We start from the raw sequence: 13,415 nt of genomic DNA on the forward strand, positions 1-13,415 counted from the left end.
ATTGTTATCATGTACAAGAATTTCATAAGCTGTCTGTAACCTCGCCGTGATATCCAAGGGTCTGGGTGTGTAATAAATGAAATAAATAAATAAAATAAATCAGAGCTGTTCCGACACAGGTGCAGGGTCCCTCCACAGGTCACAGCTCCCTCGGAGGACTGCTGAAGCCAGGGCTCCTTCAGAACCGCAGCAGAAGTTGGTCACCAGGCCTCCTTCAGACAGGTCTCTGGTCATTCCATGCGTCTCACCGCTGGACAGGAGTCTTGGCTCCTTCAGGGTCTCTCAGTAGTGGGTGCAGGGGTCCCTTTCTTATTCCAAAAGCCACATAAGAGCTGAAACTCCCACTAGCTAATAGCAGAACTAGACAGACAGACACACACACCCCCCTTTAAAGTTGCTCGGCCTTTCAATGGTGCTTGAACACCTTTATTAGCAATCCCAGAAATGGAGGGTGGGGTCCAGACAAAGGTGGCACCGAGCAAGCTTTCAGCCTGGCCCAGAGACCATAATATTAGTAACCAGGGAGAACATTCTACTTCCAATATACTCCAAGGGACTACGTTGGACACTGCCGAGGTTAACCAGGGGATCGTTGCTTTCCAAAACAGGGCCTGGACTTTTGGGCTCTGGAGAATGAACCCCATCTAGAGTAGAGCATACACCATATTGTTTGGCCACGCCCCACACTGTTCCTTGTCATAGCGCAGCATCTGTTCTTGGCCACATCCGCCCCTTGTGACACCAGGGTTTGGACTTGTTTTTGCACTCCACCGAAATATCTGGATTTCATCACGGATTGTGTCAAAGGCAGCTGGAAGTTCAATGAAGATATGGGCATTACTGTGGTCGTAATCTGCTTTGTATTTCAGATTGTCCCAGAAGGTTGGAATTGAAGGGTCTGTGCCCTAGCGATGACTGATGTAGGAGGTTGCTAGGCTCCATGGTGACAAGTTTATTCATTTGGAAATAGCAGACATACAATATTGGAAGCTGTGGACTCAGGAACCCTGGGGAAAAAAAGAACTAAGCATTGTAAAAAACTGGCATTTTTTTTATTTCAATCCATGCATGTACATGAGCCACAGAGCAAACCTGTATCCGTGATTCAGTAATTGCAGTGATGTTTGGGGAGGTTGTGCAGAGAGAGGTAATTGCTTTGCATGTACAGAAGTGTTCATAAGGGTATGCAAACATAATCTAAGCCTCGGTGTGAGGCGCAAGTACACTCCACTACCTGCTTCGCTGTGTCACAGGAAGGTTTGCTTAGCTGCCAGAGTACTGGAGTAAGGATCACGTGGGCACTAGGTTAAATGGTCACGTCTTTTAAATGCAATGGAAATATCTGCTAAAGGGGTGATTCTGTCACATCGGTAAGCAGCGTAGAATTGCACAGGTTTAGCTTGCATGGTGCTGTAAAGCTAGGCCATCCAATGACGTACAAAGTTCTGTAAAGAAGTTCTTGGTTAAGGTAACAGCTTTGTGAATAAGGCTCATTGTGGAAAGCCTCTGCGCTCAGGAGCCAAGCTTTCGGGACGGAGATACCACGCCAGTGTTCCTGTGCAGCTGTATAGCAGTAAACCTCGTTTCAATCTTGCTGGCTGGTTTGATATTGGACTATTTGCTGAAAGGTTGCAGATTTGACCAGGTCAGCTGCATACACAAAGGGAACACAAAGGTAGAAATAAAAAAGCAAGAGGCTGCATGCAATTATGAAATAAAAAGATAGAAGAGCCTTGATGGACACCACAAGTGAGACGATGGGGTATCAAACAAGAGGAAACAGGAAAATGGACTGACCACGATCAGTCAGAAACCAAGAGAGGCACACCAGGGGGCCAGCTGTTCTTAACACGCTGGGGCTCTTGCCATAGTCCCTCATCTTTCTTGTTCAGCTAGGATACGGTGGTGGTCCCATTGAATAGCATGTCTTTCATGCATGCATCCACCACCACTCCACTTTCCAGCATGGACTCATCATCACCCCTTTCAACACCCTCGGATATGGGCGGTCTGGGCAGGCAGTTAGCCACTTGGCTGTCTTTCCCCGCTTGTGATACGTGGCATTTATAACACGCCTGTACACAAGTGTTTCATGATGCATTTAGATTCAGTAAACCTTACCTCCATTTTGCTGTGCCAAGGAGCCATTTTGTCTTTGCCACGTATCTTGCAAACTTAACGGCTTTTGGTCTGCCACTCATCTGAACAGTGTTTGCCCCAAAGGAACTGTTAGAAATGCTCTACAACCCACACGCAAACTAGCACTTCACAATTTAGGAGCACAGTTTTGTTCAAGGATCTGAAGGCAATGCTAAATGCGACTTCATTCCTTTCCTTGGTGTTTGAAAGTACGGCTCCTAAGAACGTTGCACTTACAACCGTGACTGCTGGTGTCTCTGTGAGATACGTTGCAAGAGTGGGGGGCCTTCAGTGTACTACTCTCGTTGGCCCATTCAAACACTACTTATTGTTCCATGCAAAAGCCACACCTTTTTCGGTAACTCTCTCATAGGCTTCACCGAGCTAGCAAAGTTCAGGATTGTAGTCGTATTCCTAGGAAACATACACTTCTCACGCTTAACCGTCATATTATGGTCTCCAAGTTTGCCCAATACTTTCCATGAGGTGTCTGCATGCTGTTTTTTTTGTTGCTGTAAAGCAAGAGGTCATCTTGAAAGTACATCACTCCAGCGATTCTCTAAAAAAAGAAAACTCAATCAGCCAACCAACCGAACATGTGATCAATGCCCAACAGTGCTAAGGGGGTGATGAATGTCGTTAGATACTTCATGTTCAGTCAATTCCACAAGGTGTTAGGTGCTTCATAGGTCTATGATCAAAAATCCCCACCTTCAATCCCGTTATATCTCCCCCACTTATGTTGGGCAATGCATCAGTCAGTTACAATGTGCAGGTTCAATCCCCTCGGACATGCACACATCCTAATGCTTTAATCGGGTTTCATGGCCAAGACAACTAGCAACACCTTTTCGGATGCCCGTTTCCTCCACTATACCATCCCACACTAGGTTTCTTATAAACTTCTCAAATGGTTCGAGCAGTTTAAGGGCACCATCCTCAGATTTGATAGAATAATTTGAGCTATACTCTCCCTCGTGTGGACGCATCACTTGCCATACGGACATCCTTCCCTATAAGCACTTGTGTTTCTGCACAAGGCTTTAGTTCCATTTTGAATGAATTAGTCCCAATCTACTGTGCTATGCATGTGTGGGTTTGACTCTGATCTTTTTTTGCCAAAATTGTTGTAATGAGCCCACCAGAATATGTAAGAATCGTTTATTCTGGTCCTCCAACTTCTGCCATCTCCTCCTGGTCCCTCACCAACTGATGTCAAAGCTACTTCTGGACCCAACAGATGTTACAAACACCTCATGACATTCCACGTTCTCTTTGTAGCAGTTAGTGCAGATTTCAGCAAACACATGCCACTGCCATGGAGTATACAACATTATGCAGTGTAGATACAGTATGCAAATAAATGGTGTACAACAGTGCCCCGGAAAAATAAGTAAAACACGACTTACCTTCAGCAGCCTGTGCAGGTACATCTAAAATGAATAAGATGTTGCAGAACATTGAAAAGTGATCAAAAGTACTCCCACAGCACATCACTGTAAGAGGATGTATGCTACATTAAAACAACACAAGAAAAGGGATACAGTCGCACCACACTGGTAAGCATAAGGGCTGACCAGTGCTGGACTAAAATAAATGAGTTGAGCAAGGTAATGAAGCAAAAAAGTACTTCCCTCCAAGTCAAATCAGGATTCAAAGCATAACAGAATATAGCTGAGGGTTCCGCAGAGCTCAAGGGAAGTACAATGTTTACAAATCGCTTGCAAGACAATCCGAGGAGGAGTTGATTTGGAAAGTTTGCCAGGCTAGTGTAGTATGATTTACAGACAGAAAAGCAGAGATAGCGTATTTTACTTGAGTCGTGTAGACATGAGGCAGATTAGTGGGACAGGGTTGCATGGTTTGATGATGGTCTTGTTTGAAGATGGTCTTGTCTAATGCTCTGGAGCGACTTACTGCAATCAGGTAAGCAATACCTTTTTCCCCACAGTACCTTACGTTAGAAGAAAATGTTTGTGATGTTGCAGCTCTGGAACCGACGTCCGGATTCCTCGGTCTGATGACGAAAGGCAGGACATGTCGTTATCTCTCAGCAGCAGTCTCGAGGGAAGATCACCGGCACGACTTTCAGCATCTTCTCTGGTCACTGTGGTTTTGGCGCCGTTTCTGCAACACCAACAAAGGACGCAATGCGATCAGTCAATCTTCGCTTCCAGCACTCGGATTAGGAGGCCAGGGGGTCTGGTTGTGTTGGATTGGATCTCTGGAGTGTCTTTGAGGGCTCAGCAAAGATTTGGACGGATATGGCCTTTGGACGATGATACACTCGAAATAGGCAACAGGTCTACTGGTATTGGCGCTCCACAGCCCTGGAAACTCACAGGACCTCAGGAGATGGCTCAAATCCAAGTTATTGTTGTGACTGGTTGTCCCCACCACCCAAAGAGAAGGGGTCATCCTCTTCTGAGCTCCTCTGTCACACAGAACATGGATTAAGGACAGCAGTGATCACTTCTGTTTTGTAAAGGGTCTGCAGGCATATCTGGTATTCTTCTTCCATTACGTTAGCTTCCAGTGGTCAACTTGCTTTTCACTCTAGGAGCCTCATCTTTTATACAGTTCCAGCACACTCATTGCCATTTCTCTCAGCAATTTACAGAAAGGGGGTGGTTTGGCTGTCCAATCAGGACAGCCAGAGCCCAAGTGGGAGCTGGTTCTATTCAGGCATTCCGGCAGATAAAGGACGGGGGGGGGGGGTGGTGGAAAAATCCTCCCCCACTTCCTGCCCGACCAGACACTCTGGAGCCTAGTCGACACACGCAAGAGTTCCCACCAAAGGCAAAACACACACGCCTCCCCCTCCCAGAATGGTAGAAGAAGTGGCTAACAAAGAAGAACCATGCTAGTAATGGCCAAAACAGAAGGGAGGCAACCCCCCCTCCCATGTTGGTACTTGAGTGTCTCTATTGTGCACTACTGAGGCTATGGACACAGCCTGCATTACAAAAAGTACACAATAGTTGGTAGAACCCGCCCACTGCCCCCCAGTCATAATTAGGAGATTGTCTATGTGACTAAAAAGTCACAAGAGAAAGGGGATACTAGGCATTCCTTTGGCACTCCACATAAGGTAGGTTGTACCAATCACTCCAACTATAAAGTTTTAGGAGAGATACTAGGCATCTCTGTATCCTTAAGAACTGTAGTTACTCTAGGATAATGAAAAGAATCTCAAAGGAGGACCCTAAGGGTCCCTAGCATCGCTGCCCATAGGGAGCTGTGTGCTGCATAGTAAAATACAGATGCCTTTTTAAGAGCTATGGAGAAAATGGTAAAAATGCAAAGAATAGTGTTCTAAAAGGCAGAGCCCACAAGAATGAATGAGAGGAAAAAGGCTCCAGAAAACAGTGCCGGGGGTCTCACTAGGAGAGGGGATGAAGCATGAAAATGATAAATCTCCCCAACACCTCCACTCCCATGCCCCCAATAAAAACCCTGCGGCAACTTGTCTGCATACACCCTTCCCTTGTGGAGACGTGCAATGAAGCGTAGCAGCATGGTTTGTAATTGAAATCTTGCTTCTGCTTTTTTTGTTCTGGTTTTAAAAAGGAGCCAGCTGCTTTAGCACTGGCCAGTGGGAGTCTATGCCATTGGTAGAGTTGTAATGGCTCAGCCATCAGCATAAGTTTAATTTGAAAAACAGCAGAGCTCTCGGACACCTAACATGACAAACAGTGAAACGGTCATATTCCGAGGGGGCCATCTACGTATTCTTTGAAGGATCACACAAAGTGGAGGTGCAACTGTTTCAACGTGGAAGACTTCTATGCATAAACCCTGCTAGAGAGCACTGAATATCCACAGAAGATCCATTACTCGCGACGGGTGGCCCCCCTGTATTCTCAGAAGCGTCTCTGATACTACAGCCCTCACCTCCCTGCATGGGAAGCAGGCTTCCTCCAAGGATCCAGGCATTCCTGACACCTGTGCGTAACACACCATCTAGGGATGGAGAGTCTCGCACTTGACTTCTGAATGTACCAATGCCAAGAGACTAGTTAGGTGGGCAGCAAGTTTGTCAAACACAGATAGTTTTTCATTTAATAGTGTATTTAATTGTTGCATTCTGTAAAACAACCAAAAATTGTCTCTTTAAAAAGCATGTCTCAAGAACTTCAAAAATACAGGCCAAACAATGTTAATTACAGACATGTTAACGCTATTATGCGGCCACACGCTGCGGGGCACGCAGAGATCCCCTTAGAACGGGAGAGGGGGAGGGGGATTGGTGTACCCACATGAAAACAAAGTGAAGTGGGAACAGAATTGTGTAAATGATGTGAAATCACAGTATGCCACGTGTGCGAGGAGAATCCAAAAAGAGTGACAATATTTCATGGTACAGGCTCCTGTGGTCGGCGCGCTCTGCCTTTGCAGAGACACTATGACCCTCACAGTCTAGTTCTGGCTCAGAGCAGAGTCACCAAGGCTCCTCGCGAACGCTTGTTGGCACATGTAATGGTGCGAGTGCTAATTAAAATAAACAAAAAGAACATTAGTAGAGGCAGGCGATCTGCCTCTAAAGCAAAAAAAAATAAAAATAACGTTCTGTATGAAATAAACAAACTGTACAGCAAAAACATTTCTACAATCTCCGGCCTTAACCCACCACAAGGTGAAAAACAGACCAAGAGCACAAGACATGTTCTTCATAAAATTCCACCAGTGAGTCCGGCAAAGACGCTTTTCCAAGCCTCCGCCTGAACCTTCACTGACGAGGGCAGATTGAATTGCTCCCCATGTCCATCAGTGAGTATTTGAAAGAGTGGTGTGCACACGGACTGCCAAAGACACATGCACTCCCTCCCCCCTTCCTGTGTATTAGTTAAATCCATTCTGCAAGTTGGAGTTTTTAGTGCACAGAAACCTTTATACAACTTCATCCTTCCAGAGTGTAGGGATTGCTTTTCTTATGGATTCGAAGGTGGTTTCAATGTATGTTGTCATTAGCCTACGACACAACACGCCACGCATCAGGGTTCTACAGAGTTAGCAAACCTTCACATCATAGGTTGTGCACGTATAGAAGCACAAAGAAAACCGTACACCCTACAAAACCAGGACACGCGAGATTAACTAGTCAGACAGTTGGTGCCCATGTGTGAAGGACTGTCGCACGTCCAGAGTCCCCAAAGATCACACAAGGCATCCCTCTGTACCACACAGAGGGAAAGGACTCCTTTGAAACATTTGTGTAGTCCTGAGAAGGCGAGAGCATTACGCGCCTGCCACGCAATCAGACGTTAGCAATTTATTAACCTGGGGATGGTTAAAGTGAAGGCATGTGGCCTTTTCTCCAAACGTCTCAATGAGGACCTTGCAATAAAATCAACAGGTCTACACAAAACTCAACTCACAAACGTGCAATAAAAGGTGAATACAGAGACAGAACCGAGAGGAAAAAAAAAGGAACCCAAAACACCCACAAGAATAAATGACAGGACAAATAACAAAAAGACACCAACCTGCAACAGACAAAAGAAGCAATACAAAAGCATGACATTCAAAACAGCATTTGTGCACACAAGAGGAGCAAAATGAACAATCTAGTCAAAAATGATGCCCTGGACCAAAAAGCTAAGATTGGCTCGACGAGTAATGCGGCAGGAACCATACGTCATGGACCAGAATCCAAAAAAGCTATTTTATCAAGAAACAATTCCATGGGCCACTGGAATAAATCCGGAGATCACAGAAGAGACTAGAGATTTAGCCTTGTATGGTCGCATCTTCCTGCCTTCCATAAACTGGATGAGGCAGAAGTCTACAGTGAACCCTTTGCAAAATGTGTACTCTGTGGAGCACCAACAGTATTTATACTATTAAAATCACTTGGGTTAGTGTGTATGCAATATGAGGTCAGTCCTCCACATGTGAAGTCTATGAAAAACACCACCATTCCCTGGAGTCTGTAGAAAGTATACATTGCGAATGACTGGGGACCATTAAGCAGGTAAGCCTTTAAAAATGACAGAAAGCCAAGTTTCACATCCTCCAGAATGAATGATCTTTTTTGGAGATGGTTAGAGTACTGCAAATCACAAGATAGGCAATTGAAAGTTATCACCATCAAAAGGGCGAAGCCCCAACACTGGGAAGGGCCAATCTAAAAAATGCCAGAGACCCTCCTCTAAGTAGACCTCTAAATAGAGTCCTTCCCCATTGCCAAAGCAAAGCGGACAAGCAACAGTCGTTTCAGAGAGACTCTCCAGTTCCTCAGTTTACTCCCATGCAGAATTCCTACATGGCCACTCGTGTTAAAGTAAGTTATGTGCAGCAGCTAAATGTTCTCTTCAGCGGGGGTAGGTGGGGGAAGAGGGAGACCAACGTACTTGTTGGCTGGGCTGAGGACATGGAGCATGAACGCAAGCTGTCCTCCCGGGGGGGGGGGGGGGGGGGGGAAGATCTAGGGACCACAGCTCTGCGTCGTCCTGCTGCAGAGGAGATGGGTGAGGATTAAGAGTGGTTCTGAACTGTGCTTTCCCCAGCGTACCTGCCTTGCAAACATTTACACGCGTAGAAGTGGAGATGGTCTACCGAAACAATGATAGGGCAAGCTTGGCGCAAGAGGACTGTGGACTGGAAGGCAGGAGTCCAGTCCAAGAGGTCTTAGCAGCACAATACTAATACTAGGAGCCGAACCGCAAGGCTGGACAGCATGCTGCTGCTCTGCACCCCATCACACACCTTCTCACATGGCTGTGGCCCCTCCCACCTTATCGCTTCTTCGGTTGCAAGGCCCTCTCTAAACCCACTACTAAATGAATGGCATCATGCAAGAAACCCAAACTCATTTCCCTCCCTGCCAAACATTAAAAAAATCAATGCATTCGCCCATCCAAACCCTATGAATCACTGTTCGAGAAACTCAACTTACAATAAAGTGCTAAATACCTTTAGTTCCCGCCACCCTGCCCCATTAAAGTAGTACTGGCCACAAATCAAGCTGGGGTCCAGTTGGAGGAGAACTACTCGGGTGGAAAGTCCAGAGAACGGCAGCCACCCAGTCTACAGCCTCCACAACACCCACCACCTGTGCATCACAGCAGGACGGTCCAAGATCAAGAATGCTCCTTCAATGTCTGAGGTTTGTGTCCACTTTGCCTTCCACCGGAAAGCTGCATTCCGAGGAGGATGAGAGCGCAAAGCAGAGAAAGAAGTGCAGCACAGGTGCAGTGGTCAGCTCCCTCTCTGGAGCGGCCCATGCGGCCCTGCTGGCCATCCGTGGAAGTCTTTCACCAGAGGAGGCCAGCGCATCATTACTTGCTCACACAGCTCGGCCATGTCGGTCCTCCGCATGCTGAAGACACAATGATGTAGATGACAAGCTGTAGAAAAGACAAGAGTGCAGTCACTGAAAATGCAAAGCGGGGCAAAAGGAACCCACAGGTAAAACAATACAAAGGGCACAGACAGAAGCAGGAATTCACTCTGGCTCATGAGGGTGCTTACAGCGAACATTGAAAGTAGAACATGAGCAAATAAAATTAATTAATCGGTGGCAGGGGTGTTGGATGGCAAAGGAGGGACTGCAGCTTGGCGAAAGTGTTGCACCCGCATGTCAGTGACTATAAAAGACCCTCCCATGAGTAGAAACAGGACAGATATTCAGACAATCCCCTACAATCTTCAGGACAATTAAAGGGAAACACACATTGGGCAAATCTACCAGTTAGGTGGCAATGGACACATGCAATGTGTACGTTTCCTCTAACAGCATCCCTCTTAGAACCATCCATGTGCTGCTTACATCAAACTGAACCAGAGACATCTTGTGGGAAAGAGCAAGTTCAGGGAGAGCTAAAAATTGGGTAAAAAGGGATGACGGGCCGAACAGAACGCCCCCCATGGATCCAATGAACTAGTGCTTCAGCGGGAAAAGGCAAAATGCAAACATTGGTTTTCATTGCAGCAGGCAATTCGTGGCCCCAGTGTTCCAAGGCACCCGTGGGACGGAGCAAACTGACGACTACAGGGATGCTCAGCAGACGGACTGAAATTCCTTTTCTTTCAGGAGGCCATGAAGACTTCCATTCAAGCCTTCATTCAAGGCCACAAGATGGACCAGTGTGTCCCAGCATAGGACGGCATAACTGACATGGTTGCCCACAGGTCGTCAATTTGCCAAAGCACAGATCCAACAAGGCGACTGTGGGAAGGTCTATACGCAAGATGAGAATAATTGTACTTGCAGTGGGACCATGGCGTGTGAGACTCAAGAGGTCGCGCCTTGGGATTCCAAAATAAATGGATGAGACACAAAAGGGTACCAAAAGAGAAAAAAACAGCTAGAAGCAAGGTTTCATACAAATACAACAAAGATGTACCTCAGCATAATACTGTACGTTTTAAGGACAACAATACAAGTAAGCAGTTTATTTGAAGAAATGTGACTCAGTCAACTGTCACAACGCCGGCCCAAGTGTCCTAATGTAAAACAGTTTGTGGTCAGGCTTGGGCCACCGTGAAGGAATCTTACAATGACAGCCATCTGTTGAGGGTAGGATAGTACTGAACTATTTTTTTTAACAATAAAAGGAAGCAAATAATTCAGTTTTAGAAGGGGATACCTGCAATCAGAGCACCCCCCTTCCATAATGCTCCATGCCAGACATAGTACACCCATGTAGTCGCAGCAGGGCAGGCTCAAAGGTCACTTGTGCATTCCTAAACGCAGTTGCTGCTAGAACACTAAGCAGATGTGTCTTCTTACCTACAAAACACCTCTAACTCATAATATAATTGTGTGACTATAGCCTGCCTGATGGCATATTAATACCTAAATACAAGTCATGTTGAGTTAGGAAATGTTGGCTTCTGGAGTTACACAATTATACTGCCACTAAGAATGGAATAGTCCAAATCCTTACCACTGGACCTTGGCAAACGTCCAGTCCAGATTTTGGATAAAAGGACGACTCCTGCAGCCATTCTTCAGATCATCGTTGGATCCAAGTCCTCTATGAAGAGCAGGCCGCTGTCAACCCAATAACTACTCATGCGGTTGACCACCAAAAACTCTAGTGAAGTCCCTGTGCTCCTCTGCCCGACTTCAAGACCACCCTCATTGGTATTTCGACCAGTGGGAACAACCAGTCTCAATCCCTGCTCGAAGATCTATGCCCTCAGAAGTGCCCCTGGACCAACCAGTGGACTGGCCAGCTCTCTCCTGTGCTGGCATCAATGCAGCTGTCGCTGTACTAAGTGCATCTTTGGAATTGGGGGAGTTAGGCAGGATTCTATGCAGTACCCTTTGGATGCACTACAATAACCCTGACCGCCTAGCAATAGGAACCCAGCCTTTGGTATAAGTCTGAACTACAAAGGGTGGTAGTGTGGCTGAGCAGCCAGGCTTATCTCAAGAGGAGTCAACGTGAGCAGTAATGTTGTGACAGAGTTTCACAGTAACAGTTATGCAAATACACTCTTACACTCAAGGTTTCTTGATAAAACAATTCTTAATTTATTTCACAGTCAGTTGTATAAGCCTTCTTCATAAGGGAGCAATATATGTAACACTTACAATACACTTCAAAACACACTTTCTCTAAATCAGATGACACCCATCGGGGATGACACACAGACACTTCTTACACCCTCAGGTGACTTAAATCGCTAGGACACTGTGGACATCGATTGATCATTGGTACATTTGGAGCAATACTGAGTTTGGTGTAAAATATAGATAGGGGAATAAAACAAAGGTTAAAAAATAATTCACAAACTGGTAAGTACATTTAGAACCTTCCAATGCAGAGTAAAGTAACCCTTTCCTGGGGGAAGGCCAAAGCACAAAGTCAGAGGTAAAGAAGTCTCTCAGGGAGCCAGGGCAGCAAATGTTAGTTGTACAATGTCTAGGGGAGCTGAAGATCTTCGCAGGTAGGTAAAAAGTCTTGCACAATGTTTTTAGAAAAGTTTGTAGAAAGTAGAACACTTGAAGAACTACAAGCTGGGAGGCTTGTGAGGGGCAAAGTTACAGCAACTCTGCAAGGTAACCAAGACAGGTCTCAACTGAGAGCAAGCAAGGCTACACAACAAGAGGTAAGTTCTCTTAGACTTTACAGTACCTCTGGTTAGAAGAAATGGTTCCAGCTGGCTTCTGTTCCTGTACAGCTATGCAGATCCTGTTTGAGCCTCAGTCATGGGGACAAGAGGGAGGACGTCTGGGGACTCGTACTCAGCAATGGGAAGGTCAGCGGCAGCAATGGACAAACTTCAATTCAGAGGTTCTTCTGTGTTTCAGCTCCTCACGCCCGACAGCAAATAGCAACACTGCGGTTCTCGGCTACCACTCTAGAATTTCCTCGCATCTGGGGTCCAGCACTCTGTTGAGGTGTCTGGGGCTTGGTCATTCCTGCTTCAGTGAAGTCCGGAGGATCTTCCTGGCTCTTGTGTCCGACTTAGAAACAACAAACACAATCTGGTGTTCCTGTCCCTGGCACTTCGGTTCCAGCAGCAGCAGAAGTACAGCCAGCTCCGAGAGGATGTCCAGATAGGCTTATTTTGGAGTGGATAGGTCCCACCAACTCAAGGGGAGAAGTCGTCCTTGCAGGGTTTCTCTAGTTGAGGTGAATTTGGAGCTTTAGCACAGCAGCAGGACTGCACCAGGCAAACCAACAGTCTAGGAGTTGCAGCAGTCGCCTCTTCAAAGTTCTTCTTTGGATTCCTTAGACCAGTGTTCAACTGCCATCCGAGCCAGAAAAGCCTCACCTTTTATGCATGGTTTTCCCATTTATTCCAGCCTAGCTGTCAATCACACAGCAGGGTGGTTGTCCTTGCCAGACAGCCAGCCGGCCAATCACCTTTGGGTGCATTCCTGTAACCAAGGGTATTAAGCACACAGAGTTTTGGGTACCTCCTCACTTCATACCCCCGCCTTGCATACTGGAGCCAGAGGCGGGCTTTACTCGTGAAACACACCAAGGACAAAACGAACAAATGGACCGAACCTGGTTTGGCGCGCAGAGTAAATCTCAAGAAGTACCTTGCCAACAAGAAATGGTGAAAAAAGAAGACTGGGCCATTTTGACAAAATAGGCACCCATGGGTGCTTTACTGCAGCTGCAAACTCAGCCCACTGTAAAAACTCCCAATAGTAGTTAAAAAGTAAACCAGTGTCACCAGCCATTATTTGTAGAAAGGGTAACACAAAATTGTTACATGAGAGACTAGACAGAGGGGATACTAAGTAACCCCTCCAGCACCCTATTGTAAGATAGTGTGCGCTGGGTCTAGAAAGTTACAAATGTAAGTAA

General features: G+C 46.3%; 1 protein-coding gene across 2 annotated transcripts in view; it reads right to left on the minus strand.

Annotated features, from left to right (window-relative positions):
- Window positions 1–6,192: 6,192 nt before the first annotated feature.
- The window catches only part of VAMP7 (vesicle associated membrane protein 7), a 208,680-nt gene continuing 201,457 nt past the window's right edge, over window positions 6,193–13,415 (minus strand). Inside the window, exon 8 of one of the 2 annotated variants that reach the window (XM_069648954.1) lies at window positions 6,193–9,488. In XM_069648954.1, the coding sequence (XP_069505055.1) occupies window positions 9,420–9,488 (69 nt within the window). In that variant the 3' untranslated portion in view covers window positions 6,193–9,419. The remainder of the gene's footprint in view (window positions 9,489–13,415) is intronic. The other variant, XM_069648955.1, reaches the window with a different exon arrangement.

The sequence above is a fragment of the Ambystoma mexicanum genome, chromosome 2q (assembly GCF_040938575.1).
Source record: "Ambystoma mexicanum isolate Mex_15411 chromosome 2q, UKY_AmexF1_1, whole genome shotgun sequence".
Lineage (NCBI taxonomy): Eukaryota > Metazoa > Chordata > Amphibia > Caudata > Ambystomatidae > Ambystoma > Ambystoma mexicanum.